Source organism: Pinus tabuliformis, chromosome 4_2, assembly GCF_031772625.1.
Source record: "Pinus tabuliformis cultivar Carrire ecotype Pingquan chromosome 4_2, CPIR1, whole genome shotgun sequence".
Taxonomy (NCBI): Eukaryota; Viridiplantae; Streptophyta; class Pinopsida; order Pinales; family Pinaceae; genus Pinus; species Pinus tabuliformis.
This window is the reverse complement of record NC_142304.1, coordinates 879,433,230-879,454,710: the sequence shown is the minus strand read 5'-3', so window position 1 is coordinate 879,454,710 and position 21,481 is coordinate 879,433,230. Positions and strand designations below refer to the sequence as shown.

General features: G+C 39.5%; 1 protein-coding gene across 1 annotated transcript in view; it reads right to left on the bottom strand.

Annotated features, from left to right (window-relative positions):
* Positions 1–519: 519 nt before the first annotated feature.
* The window catches only part of LOC149172499 (F-box protein At-B-like), a 132,115-nt gene continuing 111,153 nt past the window's right edge, over positions 520–21,481 (bottom strand). Inside the window, exons 3-4 of the mRNA XM_089424335.1 lie at positions 2,425–2,524; positions 520–2,245 (exon numbers count right to left, since the gene is read on the bottom strand). Coding sequence (XP_089280461.1) covers positions 884–2,245; positions 2,425–2,524 — 1,462 coding nt within the window. The 3' untranslated portion in view covers positions 520–883. The remainder of the gene's footprint in view (positions 2,246–2,424; positions 2,525–21,481) is intronic.

Sequence of the window (21,481 nt, the reverse complement as noted above, 5' to 3'; positions counted from 1 at the left end):
CTCTATTCCCACTAGAGATGTTGCATAACTGGTAAAAAGATGTCATGAGTGTATCCCTACCAGTCTCGAGTTATTTTTCCTTCTAAATGAAAAGCTATCGAAACAATGCAAGTTAATAAATTCATCTCGCTAGGGAATACAGCAAGCAGCCTCCAACTTTCAATCAGGAATTCATGAACATAACAATGTTAAGGTTAACAAGTTCATTTCACAACGAATTTTGGCACACTCCAATTTCTGATCATCCATAATGATTTCGAAGTATATATCTTTTCATTTGACAGCTAAAGAGAAACACTTCTCTTAAAGGTCTGCAAATGGCTAGAACTCATTTTATAATTGGTGGGATTAGATACAGGTTGCAGCTTTCATTCAAAATCTGTCTTAATTTGGAGGCTGAAAATTGGTAGCCTTTCTACTAGAACTACATGCTATCATACAACCATACATGCCATTAGTTTATAGCTGAAAACAGCCGAAATTTTATATCCATAACAACCATTTCAAATAATAAAAAAGTAAAAGTTGAATATCGACTTTCATCATTCCTACCAAGCTCATAATTATTCCAGCATAAATTGAGAAATTGGCATGGCAAACATTTCCCTTTACACATATTTTACACCATTTAATTGTCATTGCAAAAGAAATAATTCATAGCTATCAGTCATTACATATCCACCCTCATGAAAATGCCACCTATCATGACAGCCCACTTCACGGTCTGCCCTGCATATGCTTAAAGAAGGGCACTCTGCTGTAAATATAAACAGTCCTCTCAAACTAACAAGGGCAATAGATTGCATACCTAGCCAGCACAAGCATGTAAAGTATGGTTTTTTCAACAACTATCATGAAGCAATAATATTGATAAATAGCTCACTCACACAAAGAGATTCTCATGAGATTGCCACTGATCACGACAGCCCACTTCACAACCAGTGCAGCATATGTTTAAATATGGACGTTCCTCTGTAATTTTATCCAGTTCTCTCGTACCCGACAGAGCAGTAGATGCCAGACCTAGCCAGCGCAGCCGTGGAAAGTAAGGTTTTCTCAACCATTGTAGAGAGACCAAAGATAAGCCTTTACAATTGTAGAGATCCAGTCGTCTAAGTGTTCCTCTGACCACCCCATCACAATCTTTACCTGCAAGAGCTGCAATAGACATGTCTGTGACAGCAAAACAATTGCGAATGCAAAGTTCAACTATCTCCAGTCCCACTTTTGTCAAAAAAATTATTGTCTTGTCTGATATAGCAGGCATGTAACCCAAATCAAGTTTTCTCAATGTCTTCTTAGTGGAACCTCCCAACAAAAGTGCTACTCCATGATCAGTTACTCTTTTACAACCACGCAGAGATAAGGATACCAAGGGAACATTTCCACCTCCTAAGATGGACATTCCAGTATCAGTGATATCTGCTCCACTAAGAGATAAAGTATTCAGTTTCTTAAGCTTTGAAATAGCTCGCATACCATCATCTGCTACACTTTTACAGCCTGTGAGGTCAAGCACCTCTAGATCTGCACAGAGAGTAATGTGTTCCACTGATTCACTAGTTAAAAGACAGCACGAGATCAGTCTGACAGACACAAGGGAAAGAGAAGTAGCTAGAAGATCATGAAAAGCCAAATCAGACAAATGAAATGTGTTATAGAGTTCAAAAGTTTTCAAATTTTTGCAAGCATGTATGAGCGCACTAAAACCAGCATCTGTCACTCTATAGAATCCTCCGAGCTTGATGGACTCCATGTTTTTACAGCCTTCAGCCATGAGAAACATGCCCATGTCATTTACTCGTCTAAAAAATGCTGGATAATTTACTCTGCTACGGGAAAGGGAGAGGTGACATAAATAATTGCAAGAACCCAAAGACTGCACACCACTATTGGTCAGATCATGTCGTAGAAATGGTTCTCCTAGAGGTGCATCCCTCAGATCTAAATTAACCAGGAGAATGAGATTTTGTGTGATAGAACTCAGAAGGTCATCTGTGATATGATCTACAACAAGTGTTAAGGACTGTATACTTTGGAAGGAAACTCCCATTGAGAAGGGAATCCCATTTTGTCCCGGGACAGCAGCTATCCTTTGAATACCCCAACCGTGTAATGATTGTCTTGTATCTTTTTCTGTTACTTGTTGCAGATGCAAGTATTTTACTGTCACAGGCATGAAAGATGCTGTCGCTTCAAAAATGCAAGGATCAAATTGTGCCCCTTCAAACTTGATGCACAAGGACTGCAAAACAAGTCAACACACCCAGATCAGACAGGCTTATACAGGAAAAACAAAACTATCTTGGATAAGCAACTATACAACTATAGCTGAAGGCTCAAGGCTGCAACTCTAGCTGCTGGATAACGAAGTACTAAATATTTTAAAATCTAGGAAGTAGATTATGTTAGGTGAACTTTTACTTCCAGAGAGTGGCAACCATCGAAAAGTTTTTTGAGACTTGATTTGTAGTTTTGAAGGGCCCCATGCCTTCGGTAGTATGCCAACTCGATGGACAACAATCTGCAGTGAAAGATTACAAAGGTCTAATCAACATCTATAAAAATTAATTGAAGACATTTCTTCAAGACTTGCTAGTATTTTTTGAAAATAGTTCACAAGACTGCTCTGCAGTGTAACACAAGAATTACTCCACAAAAAGAAGTGTCAAATTATGTGGGGTGGCTGGATATCCATGGAGTCGACAGCAATGACAGCACAAGACAGCATGCCCACGAATTTCAAAGAATGAATTATCGCATCTTGAGCCGAATGTTCTTTCTTGTCAATAAAATAAAACAAAGGAAGGGAAAATAACTGTAATGTTTCTTGTAAGACAAATGAGACCTTATATACATAGGAATTGGTGATCATGATTAATAAACAAACTGGCAAAGGTGCCCTCAAAATTCAGCAAACAGAGTATGGCTCAATTGCTTTGTCCCTTGCTTGCTGAAAAAAGGATTGTGACTAAAGACTCCAGCCATCTTTCCAAAGCCCTACTTTAATAAAATTCATTTCCTTTCTACATAGTCTTGGAGAACAAATCTTTGTTGACAAGAATAGTAACAGCCTTGAATGTTGAGAAATATAGCTCGAGCAGGATCTTCTTGACCAGGTATGGTGTGAACATGCAAAAAGAAGTTTGAAACAACTTCTAGTGGCCACTTGGTAAAAGTGGGAAATTATACCATCTTGCAAATTCATTTAAATAATTAAAAGTGAAAGTCAAATTTCCTACATTCTTCTACTCTTACAAATCTAAATGAAATAGTCTAGAGATTATAGGATATTAGTGAATTAGATTTGTTATAATCTTAGTCATATCCCTCATTGTTAAAATAAGGTGGTTGCTAGGATTAAGGAGATTAGTTGGTAAGATATCGGAAGAGGAGATTAGTTATCCCTCTCAAATCATAAATAGGACGAAATGAGAAAAGTTAATACAGACAAGAACAATTGAAAGAGGTGGACACCAAGAGAAGGAGAGTGAATTTGAGAAGAGAAAGTGTAGATCTTCTGTAGCAAACAGCAAGAAGAAATCCATACAGCAGAAGCGTATAGTTGTACAGTAATAGCAGCTGCCTTCTTTCTTCAGCAGAGCCATCTATTTCAGCAGGTTATACTTATCTATTCTGTAGTATTTTGTTTAATGTACAGCTGCTAAGTTACAATGGACTGTGGAGGTACCTTGTAAGCTTTGATCATTAGAATGATAAGTTGCTTTGAAGGAGAAAATTACTGTGCCTGTGTGTTATCAATTTACTACTTCTGCTGTTCATTTTCCAACCATATGTATGATAGTTGCATGTTCAGAAATATTCATTTCTGTGATTAAATAAGTTCATATCTAGTTTATTTAATTTAGAGAAACATAGCACAACAGTCATCTAGGGATTTTGGAAATTTTGACATTGAATATTAATGTGTTGCAGCTATGAGAATATCAACTGAAATTTTTAAAAACTAAAAAATATGGACTTGCAACTTGCATTCGTGACTGTAATGTGAAAATTTCTGAATCTTTACAAACAGAAATCCTACTGCAGTTACTGGTTTAGCATCTCCTACTTGTTATTTCATTCAACAAGTTATTTAATTTATAAACAGTGATGAAAAACACTACTGCAAACTACACTAACATACAGATCATAAACTGAAACAATAGATGAGACAAACACACAAGGGACACCGTTATTTTTGGACAACACGTCCCCGGAAAAACCCAATGCGGGAAAACCGGTGCAGCAGATAGAGGGTTTGTATTATTAAGCAAGCAAAATCTGAGTACAACAGGTTGCCTCTCACACCGGCTAACCTTACAGAGAAATCACGGCAGCAAGAAATACATACGAGGGTTTACCTCGTTCCTCAAGTCACCGCTGATCCAATGAGCGATCTAGCTCCTCCCAACAGATACTGTGAAGTCCCTACGCAATCACTGCGTGGGACGCGTCTTGCCTTCAGAAGACCGTGTCACCCTTTGTACTAGATCGATTTGCTGGAGGAAGACTGTTGTTCACCTCTCCTGGCTCAGAACCTCACTTCTCCAGCAAAATCTCGGATTTCTGACAAATACTCTGCACTGCCACTACAAGAGACCCTCCTGGCCCACGTCAACTCTACATGAGCCCCTCCTGGGCAGCGTAGGCCTTTGCATTGCCTCTCTGATGCTACTTCTGTCTCTCTGCTATGTACTCTTTGGCTTGGAACTGCTATCTGATCCAAATCTCTGCTTCTGCCCCTCTCACTGCAACTCAAATCACTGGTTCGATTTTCTCAGCAAACCACGCCCCAGAAAAATCGAATTGACTGATCAACTTGGTGTATCTCCAACTGATCTTCAAGCCTCCTCTTATACTTTTCCTATTGATGAATCAACGGCTAAGATTAAAACAGACTTGATCCTCGTCTCTTAGAAGCTTCTCACCCATATTTTTATTTTCCTAAGTTTAGACTTAGAGACCTCATTTAAAATATTAATTATTTTAATAACTCACAAACTGGGTGGAATTTCACCAAACGATTTCTAGGTCTTGGAGATCTTATGTATTCTAGCCCCTCCACAAAATTCGAAGCTAGAGCATATCCGATGCTACCCAAAATTAACATGTAATAGATATAGATTACATAAATAATTTAATCGACTTAGCCTTGTGGCAGTTTGTGGTTTTTGCCTTGACATGGCACAAAAATATTTCCAATAAAAAGGATGGGGTAACTATACCAAATACACAAATGCCCACCAACAAAAGAAAAACCGGCTCAAGGGGATGACAAACAAATATCCATCAGTGGAGACACAAGTCATCAATGGAGTGGAAAATGTTGTGCCTATTCATAGCAAGAGAAAAGGGCCATCTTCTCAAGTAGCGACAAAGAGAGAAGAATCAATCCACTGAAAAGCGAGAACAATTGCCCATGAAGGATAAAAAATAAAACCATGGAAATATATGGCAAGTATGGGCCATTATGTCATCCATAAAATGATCAACTATGGACACAAGGAAACAAGACATGCTACTGACCTAACTTTGAAGAAGTGTTGCCTCATGAAGAGAGAAATCACAATTCAAAGCAACCATTGTCATCATGTCATGTGTTGATCAATAGGGTTGCTGGCTCACTGGCTGTAAGGAGGAGAGAAAAAATTCCTATGGGTTACCCACATTTTGGTGGGTAACAAGACCTATTAGGGCAAAATACCTTGAAAAGTTTGAGAAGTATGAGTAGGCGAAGGCTAGGGAAAAGGCTATACAAGTAGAAATTACAAGCAAAAGTTTGATGAGTGTTCATGTTGATCAATGATTTCTAGTAGGCCAGTGGCCTAGTAACTTGAATTGTAGCACTGTTTTTGGACTCTAGAGACCAGTTAGAGCCTCATTGATTATGTATTTTGTTGAGGGTATGTATTGCACTCGGTTCCATTTTGATATACGCAGCCTTACATGGTATATAGACGAACAACTTCACATATTTTTTCTCTGATGTTTTGGAATCATGGATTGAAATCTTTAAAAAAATATATTCATTACAAATTAATTATTTTATGTAATTTATTCAATTCCAGTTCATTGAATCTAGTTTGATCTAGTTTGACTCGGTTCCAGTTCAAAACCCGGTTTGATAGGTTTCCCGATCCAAAACCTGGTACCAGTTTTTAAAACTATGCTCCACGTGAGCACGTCCCTAAGTTGGAGCCAGATGTTACACATCCAATTACATGGGCAACCCTAGAAGAAACTTTTTCTCCTCCAACTCAACTTGCTAGCCAACAACCTTACCATGATCCATAGATAGCCAACCTTAGATGCCTCTCATCTACTATCCAATTAGTGCATTCATTGATCTAGCCTACTCGTCTAATGAAAGTGGGTCATCTATTGTGAGAGATTTTATCCATTATTGCATTCAAGTGCTTTGCTTTAATGTTTAAGGTCTTCTAGTATGAATCATAGGTTAATATTGAATTATAGACCGTTATTGGCTATGCACTTGTTCCCTTACTTCACCTTGGTGGTTATCATGTGCCCCTAGCCCGGTGTCACCTTCCTTGGGGAATTATCTTTCACTGTCTAGGAGGGGCACAAATAGGAGGCTCTGATGATGGTAGCACTCCATGTAATTCATGTTTTTCATCATTGCTCAATGTTCATTATCCCATATTTTGATTGGTTATTGTCAACCACTCGTACTAGTTCCCTGTTGGCCTTGTCTTATGAAAAGGTGTTGAATATACATGAGGTTAGGGCAACTAAAAGAAAAGAAAGAGCATGAGACAAATGTTAAAATGCAAGGAACATGACAAGGGATCTAAAGCAAGCAAAAGCCAATTTTAGACATCTAAGCAACGAAATAGTTCATTAATCTTAGTATGTATTACGCCAACATATACCACAAACATATCAAGATTAATCTTACTAATTTACGATACATGCATGAGGAAATGATGGCTCGAGGAGCTTATGATTATTAATGAAAGATTTCAAGTACACTGTTACATATGTGAAACACTACATCCAATAGTGGAACATGAAGCCACAACTTGCTTCTCCAAAGAATGATTTACTCCTATGCAATATAACAGAAGCCAAGGCAAAACTCTAAGAATCCAAGCCCTTTTCTTGAGTTATGAGGGGCTATTTATAATAAATGACAATGACTTTTGGGTTTCCTCGTGAATTTTCAACTTCTATGACCTATGGGCTTCCACACAACCTTTCACATTCTATATATGACCCTTTACATTCCACGTGTGTTTTAACATTCCACACGTGTCTCTTGGACTTCATTACATTAAACTCATTACAAAAGGCAAAATACATATAGGACAGTGGCTATATAAGACAAAACTCCTAATAGGACAAAATTCTTTCAAATAGACAAGTCATTTGCTTCTTCATGGAGCTCATTGGTGATATATGACTGCCATTAATCCAAGTGGATGTTGGTGGCCACCCACCTATCCCATTTGGACCCCCATGACTATCTCTTTTAGTTTTTCAATTTCCGTAATTGTAGCACAATTTACTATTTTTAGCAGTTTTTCGGGTCCTGAACTTCCGGAGCCATTTTGAGGCCCTAAACAACGTTTTTGGGGAAAACTGGGAGCAACATGGGTCCATGGACCGACCCATGTTGCTCTTCCCAAAGTTGTAGTTCTTGGATAGATCTTTCTAACAAGATACTGTGCGCGTCAAACGGAGATCATATGCCAAAGTTACGACCCCGGGAAGTTGATGTACCAATTTACCCAAACGGGGCCCACAGCTTGGCGTTTCATCTTCTAGGGTTAGGTTTTTGGATGTTTAGAGTTTTCCATTGTTTCTCAACAATAAATAGGCCTTCGAATCTAATTGTAACACAGTTCAGAAGCATGTAGCCGCCACATCTCTTCTCAGAGATAAGCTACCATCGCCCTAGCTGGTTTATTTCCATTTCTGTTTATAAGCATATTTCAGTATTTTACAGTAATGAAATGAAGTATTATTTCCGTTGCATCTTTGTGTTTATGGTTATCTCTGTATTTTGTTGTGTTCCTATTTAAATCCAAATCAGCCGTGCTCTGAATTTTGTAGCAATGACTTTGACTCGGACCGGCAAATCTGTTGCAAACTTCATCTTTACCTGCAGTGCTTCTATCAATATGGATTTGGAGCTAGATTGTACACTATTTCACAGCCATGTCAATGTCATGTGAGCTTTAGCTGGTGCTTCATAGCGAAAGTGGTGGTCAACTTGCCACCTACCATGGAGAGGACATGCATACTTATTACAAGATGTTGAAACCCACAGAATATGCCAACAACAAATTCTACACTAGATGGGCCAATCTCGACACAAGTGATATCATCAAGTCTTGGTGTCAAGAGCCTGCCAAATTCTGACACCACTTGAGTGCAGTTTACCCAACTAGGATTCTGAGGGAGGTATACCAGTACCCTATTGTTATGTGTTGTAGGCTGCATGGGTGAAAGAATGCTGAAGTATTTGAAGAGAATTGGATATTTATTCTCAACCTGGTTGTTACTCGTGGAAAAACCTTCAATTGGGTGAATATACTCTCTTTTGAGTTGCAGCGACATGTTGGGCAGGCCAAAGCAGCTCTAAGAGTAAACCAGGCACCATAGTTTTATATGTGAACATATTTATTAGATGGGATCTGTGCCCGGTATGCATTTGCAAGGATGTATTGGAACTGGACCCCACAAGACAAGTTCCTAGTCTACTTTCATTGCAGGGTGTTGTCAGAGTTAAGTTTCAGGTGAGCACATGACAGATTGGCAGATCATTTCTTTGCGATCATATTTCAGATGATTTATGAGATCGACCCTCCCTGCATGACCGACCAGATGAAGGAGGCATTGCATGATATCGCAGATTGAACCAAACGGTACATATATTAGATGCTTCGAATGCCAAATTTATCCTCATGTTATGCTACGTTATGTGAAAACAAGGTGGTCCTGCAAGAACTTGATTATCAATTAAATAAAGGATCGTCAGGAATTCGTTATAGACGGAAGAAGTCCCCTTGGCCCACTTTCCCTCTAAGGAATGGAATGTATGAGTTGAAGAGCCTCAAGGCAGCAGATGTTGAATTACAAGAACTAGACCGCTTGCACTTTGCAGTCAGGGACTTTCACTGGTGTAACCCCATGAAGGTGTGCAAGAAACATTGTGACAGGATTGGCTTCGCTTGGCGATACACATCAATGACTACTACAGAGGATGAAAAGATGAAAAATTGGTACAATGCACTAAGGAAGACACACCCAGGAATTGAAGTTGGTCCCTCCCAAGTGCCACAAGCTCAAGATGTACAGACATAGGAGGCACCACAAGAAACAACTCAAGCAAGCATTGCAGTTCCCTGGAAAAGGATCAAGCATGGTCTAGCAGCGGAAAGTAGTAGAAAATGGAAAGTTGATCTGTTGAATAAAGAAACTATTGAGGTTGAACAGGAAAAGAGAGAATTGGAGGCAAAGATACAGCGAGAGGAAGAGGAGACAAGATGAACTGCTTAGAAATAAACAAGAAGAAGAAAGAAGGAGAGTAGAAGAAGAACAATGAAGGCACTCACAGGAAGAGAACGCAGCACAAAGGCTAGAAGAAGAACAAATGACTCAGAATATTTAAGCAGAATTGGAGGAAGATGATGCCATCCAGCCTATAGATGACGAACTAGGTTCTCCAGTAGAACCTCCTCTTACAGGTGGCCATCTCCCATTTGATGAGATGGGAATCACACCTCCATTGGAAGACAAAGTCATGGACATATGTAATGTTACATTTGATCAGCTAAAGAAAAGGATCGTGCAACAGAGATGAAGATTTTTCCCGAATGGTCCCTGAATCCCATCTTCGTATCCACAAAGAAGGTGATAACAACAAATACTAGGAGGAATACCAAGGCAATCATGGCAGTTAATGTTGCTTTTGTTACAACGCACAAGATAACTCAGAATATCTTTTGAATGAGAATACACGATTGAGAAAAGAGTTGGCTACAATAAAGCAACAAGTGAAACATATTGCTACAGAAAATCAGTGATTATCTTCCAACAGCTTCAACACAGCAGAATGGCAATTAGTTATACAAGAAGAATTGGGGCCAATGGAGGACACCATGGCACAGTTGTATGATGAAATGATACTTCTACATGAGGTAGTGGCACCCCTAGTGAGTATACAAAAGAAAGCTCAAGAAGTCCTAAAGCTCCTAAAAGTGGCAAATAGATTTGTCGATCAAATACAGGAATGGGTTGCCAAATATCCAAAGGTTCCGCAACAATTGGTCAGAAAAGACGGGGTTGATGCTGAGGTGGATAGAGTACAGTTGAGACTCCACAATCAGAATTACATCTCCCTCAATGAACAATCAAATAACACTATAGTTGCTTATAGTCAACTGCATAATAGTTTGGAGTCCCTGGCTTAGAAGCATGGGATGACTTCAGTGGGATATCTTCAACAGACAAGAGGCAGGGATAACATCATACAAGAAGTCAAGCAGTACATTGAGCAAATCAAACAAACATCAAAACAAGAAGGCTTGGAGATTACTAAGGACATTATTCTACAGTATGCCATTGCACCAGCTAAAGCTCACATGAAACTGTCATGGTTGTGGAATAGTGTACAATCTAGCTCCAAATCCATATTGACAGAGCACTAGAGGTAAAGATGCGGTTTGCAGCAGATTTTCCGGTCCAAGTCAAAGTCATTGCTATAGAATTCAAAGCATGGCCTTCATACATTACCAATGAGCTCCATGAAGAAGCATATTACTTGTCTATTTGAAAGCATTTTGTCCTATTAGGAGTTTTGTCTTATATAGCCATTGTCCTATATGTATTTTGTCTTTTGTAATGAGTTTAATGTTAATGAAGTCCAAGAGATGCATGTGAAATGTGAAAAGACACATGTGGAATGTAAAGGGTCATACATAGAATGCGAAAGGTTGTAGGGAAGCCATAGGTCATAGAAGTTGAAAATTCATGAGGAAACCCAAAAGTCATTGTCATTTATTATAAATAACCCCTCATAACTCAAGAAAAGGGCTTGGATTCTTAGAGTTTTGCCTTGGCTTCTCTTGTATTGCATAGAAGGAAATCATTCTTTGGAGAAGCAAGTTGTGGCTTCATGTTCCACTATTGGATCTAGTGTTTCACTTATGTAATAGTGTACTTGGAATCTTTCATTAATAATCAGAAGCTCCTCGAATCAGCACTTCTTCATGCATGCATCGTAAATGTAGTAAGACTATTCTTGATATGTTTGCGTATATGTTGGCACAATACATACTAAGATTAATGAACTATTTCGTTGCTTAGATATGGATATTGTCAAATGAGTGTTGTTATGCTTTTACAATTGTTGTTTATCTTGTCAACTAATTTGCAGGTTAATCAACAAGTCTTTCTCTTTCACTCGTAGGTCACTCTTAGGATAGTATTATTACTTCCCTAACTGGAAGCTCGTTTCTCTTTACCAACCGTGGAAGTTTCTTGTACATTCTACATTGGGCGTCACATAAAGCTTACATACTTGCTGCCCCAAAGAGGTGTTTGTGATCTCCTGTGTATGTGTTGTAACCAAGGCATACCTCTAAAACATCTGTAATGGTGGTCGAACTAGAACCTCATATAGGGGAGATCCCCTGTATGTTGGTGGCATCCAACACTGTCAACAGATTACAATGATGATAATGATTGAAAAATTGTATCCACTGCTTTATACTCTGCTTCTCGGAACTGTTGACATGTACATGGTCAAAATGTCTCAATTCAAGCAGATTCTATAAGAAGAGAAGAGTTTTTTGGGTTTTTCTCTAGCTGAGAGCCTAATTTTTGTGTCCTCTATTGTTGTTATTTCGTTCTTGATATTTGTTTGATGAAAAGATCTAACTAAAGAACACAAGAAGAACAACTAAGTTCACAAGCAAATATTAAGGTAAAGTAAAATTGAATTGATAAGTTGCCACTTCGCATTTTTACAACAAGTACATGGCAACGAGTATGTTGAGTTGTTAGGCAGTGTGACTTCGCAAGAAGCTTACAGGATTATTTGATTTGCAGAGGGGGCCAATGGTGATCCACTTTGCTAATAAGAGTTGCATTAAGCTCTCTGAAAATCCTGTGATTCATGATCGGTCCAAGCATATCGAGATCAAATATCACTTCATCAGAGACAAGGTTCAAAGAGGTGTTGTGAGATTGCAATACATTTCTACAGAGGAGTAGGTAGCAGATTTTCTCATTAAACCTCTAGTGAAAGGGAAGTTTGTGGAGTACCGAGATAACCTTTGTGGAGTACCGAGATAACCTGGGGGTGGTGGAGAATCCCTTCCTTGTAGGGAGTGTTGAAGTGAGTGGTAGCATTGGAAGGTCTTCTACAGAGGCTTGGTGTCTTAGCATGTGGAAAACATTATTTGTTTCTTCTAGTTATTTATGTCTTCTTTCCTAAGTCTTAGTAAAAGTACGATAATTAAAGTTAATTAACTGTTTTGGACTATTGAATGTTTATTTAAGGATAAATAATTTAATTATTTAAGTGACTTAGAAATAATCCCAATCATTGATCTCCAAGATGGTTCTAAAAGGGAGATTGGGGTTAGGGATTTGGATTTGGATTCAATGAAAATTATAAAGGAAGCCTTGTCAGGAGGTGAAGACACATGAAGAGCACAAGTTGTGAAAGCAAGTCATCATTCAAAGAGAAATTTTCACTATGTGTGATTGGCTCAATAGACTAGGAGCTCAGAGAAGGAGAAGTGCAAGTGGGTTTATGTGAATCCAGGAGGGCCGAGTAAGAGGAGATTGCAGGGCCGAGTTATCAAAGGGAAATTGAATTTATCTAGAGGAGGCTGAGTTGTTGGAGGGTTGAGTTTTCCCTAGTGCACATCAATGGCATGCAAGGTGGGCGCAGGTCGAGTTGCTAACAAAGTAATTGGGCCAAGTTCTCCAGGACAATTTCATTCGGAGGCTAATTTCCTCGAGGCCAAGTTACCTTGGGTCAAATTCATTCAGAGGGAGCCATGTTACAGTTTCCAAGATCTGTATTTTTGCTTGTATCTATCTAAGTCGAGAAACTCAAATTTTTCAAATAATGAAATGATGGAGAATTGTTGTGGGTGAATTTATTTTGCAATGTGTGATTGATCTCTCTTGTTTATTTTCGTCACATATATTTAATTCTAGAAGTTAAAAATACCAGTGATTTTATTTTCCGTTGATTCGGTAATTATTTGGGGAAATAGATTGATGGGGATAAATTAAAATGTTGTGAGAACATAAATTTGGCTGGTATTAGAAATTTAATAGAAACAACTACCAACATAAGATCAGTCGCATTGAGTAATATTGAGAGAACTATCCCATTTGTTGAAGATACCAACAGAACAAAAAACCTTGATGTTCAAGCAAGGGTCTTTGAACAAGTAAATGATACACAAAATAAAAGCTCACTTAAAAGTCAATATGTAAATCGAAAATAAGGGTGTAGGTTTAGGCATGATAATATGAAAGGATGTCTCCCACATGAGAAACTAATTGAGCCCGTTGTCGCATAATCTAGCAGGCCTTGGAGAGGGGCACCCTACAAGGCTAACACTAGACCAAGAGACAATAATGGGGTAGTGGCCCACTATCACCACAGCCAAAACCCCCTGCTCTTTACGAATTTTCACCAATGGGAGGAGTCTCGGTATGTGAGAAGGTCACCTAATGGATATTCTAGGTTAGGGTACAAGGTGACACAATAAGGCTTTCTACAAGAAAGGCACAATTTAGGTTCAAGGCTCCAATTGGAGGCAATTCACTTTCTTGATAGAGGCCTATTTGATGAGGCACAAGACCTAGGGTTTGATTGATGAGTTGAGTGTTGGTGTAACCAAAGGTCAAGGCTAGGAGAAAAGGTTTCCAACAATGTATATTAGCAAGTCCAAGGCTCATGAAACCTTCAAAAAGCCCCCAAGTTGAAGCTAAATCCAAAATAGGGTTAGCTTAGGGCTAGTAACTAGGAATAGAAATTTATGGACGAAATTGAAATGAATGCCTACCAAAAAGAGAGATTTTGTGGCAACCACTTTTCTTTTGGCAACCACTTTTCTTTTGGCATTTAGACTCTCCAACTTCGAAAATTCATCTTCCCTAGGAATTTGCACCAATCCCTAGCTTGGACGCTTGGGCCTTAAAGGAAATGAATTATGGTAAGGAAAGAAAGAGAAAATTTATGGATAAAAGTTGAAATGATCACCACCAAAGAAGGGCCAGTGCCTTATTCTTGGGTGAGTGGAGTCTATAATGTGATAGGTCAACCAATAAGTTTCCAAGGAGGTCGAGATTTTGATGCCCTAGCAACCAAAATTTCAACAATTACCTATGCAATGGATAATGGATTTTTCATGGGAGAGCTACCAAGAGTGCACCATAGGAAATTTCATTCACATGTTATATGAGTAATGAATATAATAAATCATCTAGATAGCATTAAATATATCTTCAACAAATTAGGGCACAATTAGCATAACCTAGAACCAACACTATTTCGTACTTTAGACATGAAGAAAATAGATATTCAACAGTTAGGTGCACTTGCAAGATAACATGCAAAGATTCCATCCATTTGTCCAAAGATAACCTAAATCAGATCCAAATATCAAAGTGCATTTATAGATCCAATCTATAACACAAGAAAAGAGGGCTGAAATTCTCTAGAGAGAGGTCGAAATATCCAAGTGTGTCATGATGAGATACAAGAATAAATGTCTCCTTTATTTATATGAGGAGGTTGAGGAGCTATTTTAGCCTAAAATCCCCTAAAAATCATAAAATAGTGTTCCTCTACAAGCTAGGTCACAAGTTGTCCTAGTAGCTAATGTGAAAACATAAAAATCCTCCATGCTTGAGTTGAAATAGAGTAAAGTGTCGACATCATGCAAATGTAGGCCCTTCTAGGGCTAGCGTTGAGGGAAAATGGTGCCAAAACAAGTGTAGAAGCCCTCTAAAATCACTATCTAGGGGTTGGCCCCTAGATCTCTGTCATAATCATCTTGTGGACCCCAATTTTGGTTTTGGGGCACAAAAATGGGTCTCATGGGTCTCTTGGTGGTGTGAATACCTAATTCTGCTCCAACGTTGAGGGCACTGAAGATGGTGCTATCCCTCCCATGTCTCAAGGTATGAGACAAACCTCATCTGGGCCCTGGATCAACTACCTGACCTTGTAGTATTGCTAAGCTAGCTAGGGGCATGTTGGTCCAGGTGCATCATCCCATAAATGATATAGGGCAAAGTGCAAGAGCGTTGTGGGTGTTGAAGGTGCCCATGGATACAAATGATGCTCTACAACTATCTGGAGTCCCATGGCTCTCAACGCATCACTTGTGGGTGTCAATATGCTCCTCTGGTGGACTTGGGCCCCAGTTAAGTTGCCCAACCCATTATGAAACCACCTGTCAATCACACACAATATCAAGTGCTACAACTTCACATTTTGCATCTACAATGGTACATATAATAATTTTTTCATTTAAGTGGACCAAGCTTGAAAGTAATGGGCAAATTGACATTTCTTATAAGGCTTCCCTTCCAAATTTGGGGCTTTAATCTCGTAATGGTGTTACCTCCCTAGGTAGGAGTGGCTAATAGATGACCCTATTAGGTGTTTCTAGCCCCTAAGGGGAGAGACATGTCCTTGATCCACCCTTCAATCAATGGGTGCCATGTGAATAATGATGGAACAGAGGGGAGTAGACTTCATGGCCGAGTGTCATGCTCAAAGGCACTAGCATGAAGGAAGTTCCACATCCTGGGTGTATAAATGTGAGGGAGCAATCGTTGATGCATGAGTTACCTCAGCCTTTGCTTTTCCACCCCTCTAATTGCCTTTTACCTTTTCTTGATTTTTCTTCCTATTACTACTCAAAGCTCCAAGGAATGAGAGCACGCTTTGTATAATGTATAGCAATTATTACCCCCTTAGTGGTGGGGCAATTCATCACCCACTAGGGGTTGAGACATGCAAGGGTTCTTTTTCCATAATGTGGCAGGGCAACATTGGCCCAGGAACTGGAACTGGGTGATGGCCATAATATGGAGGTAGAGCTCATGCATGGCTTTTCCCACGTTCTAATTGTAAGTCCAAGCCATCTTTTGCATTTTCATAATTTTCTTTCTTTTGTTTTGCTTGTGGCATATGTTCTTTCTAATTCTTTTAGCTGCATCAACCTCCCAGGGGTACATTTCCAGGCCCTACCCAGGTATGAGGAAGTTTGGGTGCCAAAACCCAATCAACCAATGGTCAGTTGAACCCAAAGAATGGAGGTGGAATAGGGGCTTGTAACGTAAGATGGAAAGTGGTCAGTATGGAATAGGGAGAGGTGGGGCTACGCTATCTCAATAATGGTTTCCAAAGTAATGCCCCTCCTATACTCACTCGGCCATTAGGGGAGGTACCACTGGACTAAGATTGAAAATTAACCCCCCATTTAAGGTGAGGGAACAAGATCAGGGCCAAGGTCCTGCCTTCTTCCAAGTTACCCCATAATCCATGCCAAATGGCCAAATACAAACAAGCATAAGCACTCGAATGCAAAATGAATAAAGTACCTTTTGGGTCAAATGCCCACCTTCCAACATGTGCTCTTAGAAAATGGGCGAGGAAACATATGACTAATGTAGGTGGCAGAGATATGAATGGAGCATCGCATGGGCTATTCGGGGGCTATCAGGGGCTGTTGGCTACCAGCTGGAAGAGATGAATAGGAGAAAAATTTCTCCTAGGGGTTACCCACTTTTGTGGGTAATAGTGTTGAAAACACTGAGAGGGGGGGTGAATCAGTATTTCTTTTCAATTGTTATTTTTACTAGTTAGATCACTTATATTTAGAACACAAAATGAACAATGAGAATAAATGATTTTATTAATTTCTTCTTTATAATAAATCAAGTACAATATATGTAGGGCTCCAACCCTAGATGAAGACACCGATCTTCAATCTCCCAGGCTCCAACCTATATTTGCCAAGCACCGACTTGGACTTCCAAGGCTCCAACCTTGTCAATTTTGAGGCACCAACCTCAAGGGCTCCAACCCTATATCTGGTTCAGGCTCCGACCTGGTTTCTTGAGGACTCTAATCCTCTAGGGCTCCAACCCACAGCTTCAATTCGTCAAGATAAGTTTAATAGTTCTTCAAGGCTCCCAATATCTTCTGCAACCAACCCTGACAATAATCTTCACCTTCAACAATGCCCTTGATCTCCAAAGCACTTAGCTCATCAATGACAACTTTGTCTTCTCAAAAGGTGTCTCCACAACTCTTCATGTTACCCAAACAAAACTTCTTCAAGGTCACCTCATGATGGCTTCAATGCATCATGGTCTTCAATGATCTCCACAAATCTTCAATATGCTGCTTCACAAAGTTCTCCAACTCTGCCCTATTATGTTCTCAAGAGAAGACTTCAACAAGCTCTATTTGTCCAATCCCAATAAATCAACACTTCGACCACGACAACTATGACAACTTCAACCACAGCAGCTTCAACAACGGAAACTACAGCAGCTTCGACCAAGGCAACTACAGCAGCTTTGACCACGACAACTTTGACCACGGTAACTTCAACCACGGCAACTACAGCAGTTGCGACAGCTTCAACCACGGCAACTTTGACCACAGTAGCTTCAACCACGGCAACTATGGCAACTTTGACCACGATATCTTCAACCACGGCAACTACGGCAGCTTCAACCACGACAACTTCTCTGCTCCTAGCTCGAACCTGTGGGAGACTATTTAACCCAAGAATAATTCCACAAAGTTGCCTTCCTTGCTTTTCTAGGCTGCAGCTGCTTCTCTACCTCGTCTTGTCTCCACCGAAAAAAATCTAAGCTTGAATGGACGAATTTAGGTTTAATTTATAGTGGTTTTTCCACATTCTGAAGGGACATGTCTCTTTGCCAAGGGTTATGAGCCTACTCAAGTCGGCTTGGACAGTTTGACAATTTTTTACATATGTTGATTTCAAAAATTGATTTCTCTTCAACGGTAAGGAATTTGGGGGCGTGTAATAGCTCGTTAGAAAGAGGAAAAAATCCTCTACACTCCTATGCCAATCCCATCCTTAAATAGGGTCATTTTACCACCAATAAAATTATTTTTGTGAGACTGTCATTATTATTTTATTTATGGAAGCCATTAGGATTTTAGTTTTAGGCATCCAATGTTTAGGGCTCCTTATTTATAGAATTAGGTCATCAAGCTGATTAGGATTAGGGCTTCTTTAAAGGTATCATGGGCATCAACAAGATTAGGGTGCCTTTTCAATATGTATTCATGGGCATATTCATTTAAGGTTTCATCATCAATGATCTAAGGCTTTTCATGGACATTAAGGCAAGGGCTTCTTCATTAGGATTAGGGCTTTATACAAATAGGCTTAGATTCATGTATCTTAAGGGCATCATAAGTATTAGGACTTGCATCAATGTGTTTAGGGTTAAGGCATCTTCTAGAGTATCATGGGAATTTAGATCATGCATCACCAATCTAGGGCATAAATGTACTTAGGGTTTTGTCATGTAGTTAGGCCAACATCATGAAAGGGTTTAAGGCATGTATCACAAGAATATTTGCCATCTTCAACAATGCCATATTGACATCAATGACAACCTTGACCAACAAACAGAGCTGAAGATCAATAGTAGGAATGATCAGCAGCTAATGCACATGCAGAAGAAATATAGGTGTTAATTTTCCAATGTTCTATGCTTAACACAATCACTTATATCAATTCTTCTTAAATTAGCAATCAATTTATCCAATATAATTCAATCTTCCAACAACATTAAGCAATTGTAGATAGAACAGTAAACCAATGCACAATAGAAGACAACCAAGAACTATGGAGACACAGTATTTGGTCAAATACCACAGAAAAACCCCCACAAGGGGGTAAACCCTTTCCAAATTCTTTTTCTATTAGATTGTCATCAAATGTTCATCAGAGAGATACAATGTTCCATTACATCAACAATGAGTCAAAGTCAAGCCTTTGACAACCAATATCAACTAACCAATATCCAGTCAAAGACGAGCCCAAAAGTCAAATCTGGTCAACAAGTCAAATCCGCAAATTATGTCAAAGTCAACAGCAACAAAGGATGCCCTACCCACTCAACGATCAAAGTCAGCGCCAAAAGATTCGGTCAACTTCCCAAAAGATGCAGCCTCCTTTCGCCAGTCAAAATTGGTCAAAATAGTCAACAAAACTTCCACAAAATTCGTTCAAAGTCAAAGCGTTGACCTGCGCTAAGCCTAGCCCGGAATCAGGAATCAACACAGGTCAAAATGCCCCAGAAAATTTTGATCAAATCAGAAGTCAACTCGACCTCCCAAGCAATCCAAGAATTCGGTCAACCCAAGTCAAATCCAAGACAAATGTTGGTCAAAGTTCAAACAGAAGTCAACGTTGGTCAATACTTTTCCTTCTCTCTCCTTCGCACGTGTGGCCTCAAACCTGTGATTTTCAAAGCTATACGAACCAATAGAAGAGAAGATACGTTGTGATGATGATGCCTCCAAGTGATGTCACATGATGTGTATTTATAAGCATCTTAGGGTGTCAAATTTCCTTGCACAGGTTGACTTGTACTTCTGTGAAGATGTGGGTTCCACATGAAAAATTATATTTTTCCTTGACCATTTTAATTCTTCCAAGGGCTAGAAGGGTCTTCGCCAGATGAGGAAGAGTTCCTAATGGAGGGAATTTCTCCCTAAGCAGCCAAATTTCAACACTCCCTCTTAGCTAGGGAGGAATTTCCGACTGCATCAAAAATCTCATCTCAAATGTCTCGTCATCCTCATCGTTGTATCATCTCATATCTCGTCTCTGCTCATCTCTGCTAACCTGTTTAAGGTTAGTTATGTAGTATCGGATGTGTTCTAGCCACTAAATTCGGTGGAGAGGCTAGAATACATGATATCTCCAAAACCCATAAATCGTTCATGAAAATTCCACCTAGAGATGACTTAATTAGATTATTAACCTACTTTTTAATGTTTCTTAAGTCTAAACTTACAAAAATTGGTTAATTAATCAAAATTAATTAAGTCAAGGTGAGAATAGTCTAGAAAATCACATGGATCGACTCTAAGATGATCCTAGCCATTGATTTAGTTTTAATCTTGGTCGTTTGTGCTCCAACGGTGGATTATAAGAGGAATTTGATGGGCACTTGGAGAAGACATTTATGCAGTTTGATTTCCTTGGCAAATCGATTTCCAGAGAGCAGCAACAGTTGCCAGAGAGCCAGAAATCGAAGCAGGGACAGTGATCGGGAGGAAGTTTTCCAGATCCAGAGAGATAGCAGCAAGTGATAGAAGTGATCCACGCTAAAGCAGCCCAAGGACTGTGTAGTAGCTGAAGCAGAGCAGTTCGATTTAGCTGAGGAGGAGGTCAATTCAGTTTCCAAAGGATGAGAAGGCCTTCCAAAGTGCCGGAGAGTCACTTCCAACAACAAAGGCAGGCTAGACATCTTGCTCAGAGACAGTTTCAAGCCACACGTGTGAGAGGCAGCACAAAAGGGCTTACGTCAAGGTTTGGATGGCCAGATTTCTATAGAAGCCACTGCTCGGATTGTTTGTGGGGTGAGAGAATTTTTCTCTCTACTTATTTCTGTCAAATACTCGTTGATTGGATTGCTTGTTGGGCATCCATAGATTGTGCTCGAATTTCATTGCTGCATAATAAAATAAAACCCTCATCTGTTGCACCATTTTTCCCACATCGGGTTTTTCCCGGGACTTTTGTCCAAGAATAGCTGTGTTAATTTTTATGTGTGCGCTAGCATTTCTTAGTTCCAGTGCTATTTTATTTCCGCAGTTTTTGTTTGTGAAGGTTGCAATATGTTTATTTCGATGTTGCCATAACAATAAACTGAATAATTAATTTATCAGTTAGAAGAAATAATACTAGTTGTTGCAATAGGATTTCAGTTTTGGAATTTTTACATGGTATTAGAGCGTAAGTGATCAGCCGAGAAGTTCAAAAGTGGAGAAGAGAATTTCACTACTCAAAGGGAGCAGCAAGCCGAAATTCTTGAGGTAGCACAATTCCTTAACAGGCAGGTCGAGTTGTTGGTGTAAGGGTTCGATTTTCAGTTCCAGGTTCGTAGAAAAGTCAAATTGCCCAGGAGAGTGATTCCAGCAGTCTAAGGGAGCAGTTGCAGCTCAGATTTTTCACTAAGCAGATTTCTGGTTGGACACGGAGCGTTTTGCAGCAGCAGAACCAACATTTGGTGGAAGAGAAAAGCACACACAGCAGAGGGAAATTTTCTCTCAGGGAACTTCGAGTATCAGAAGTTCGATTTTTCCAGGCATATTGGCAGTAGCAGCTAGTAGAGCCATGCATTCCCGAAGGGAGTGCGAATAGCAGAGCAGCAGTCGAGCACAGGAAAAGAGGGAGTTTTCAAC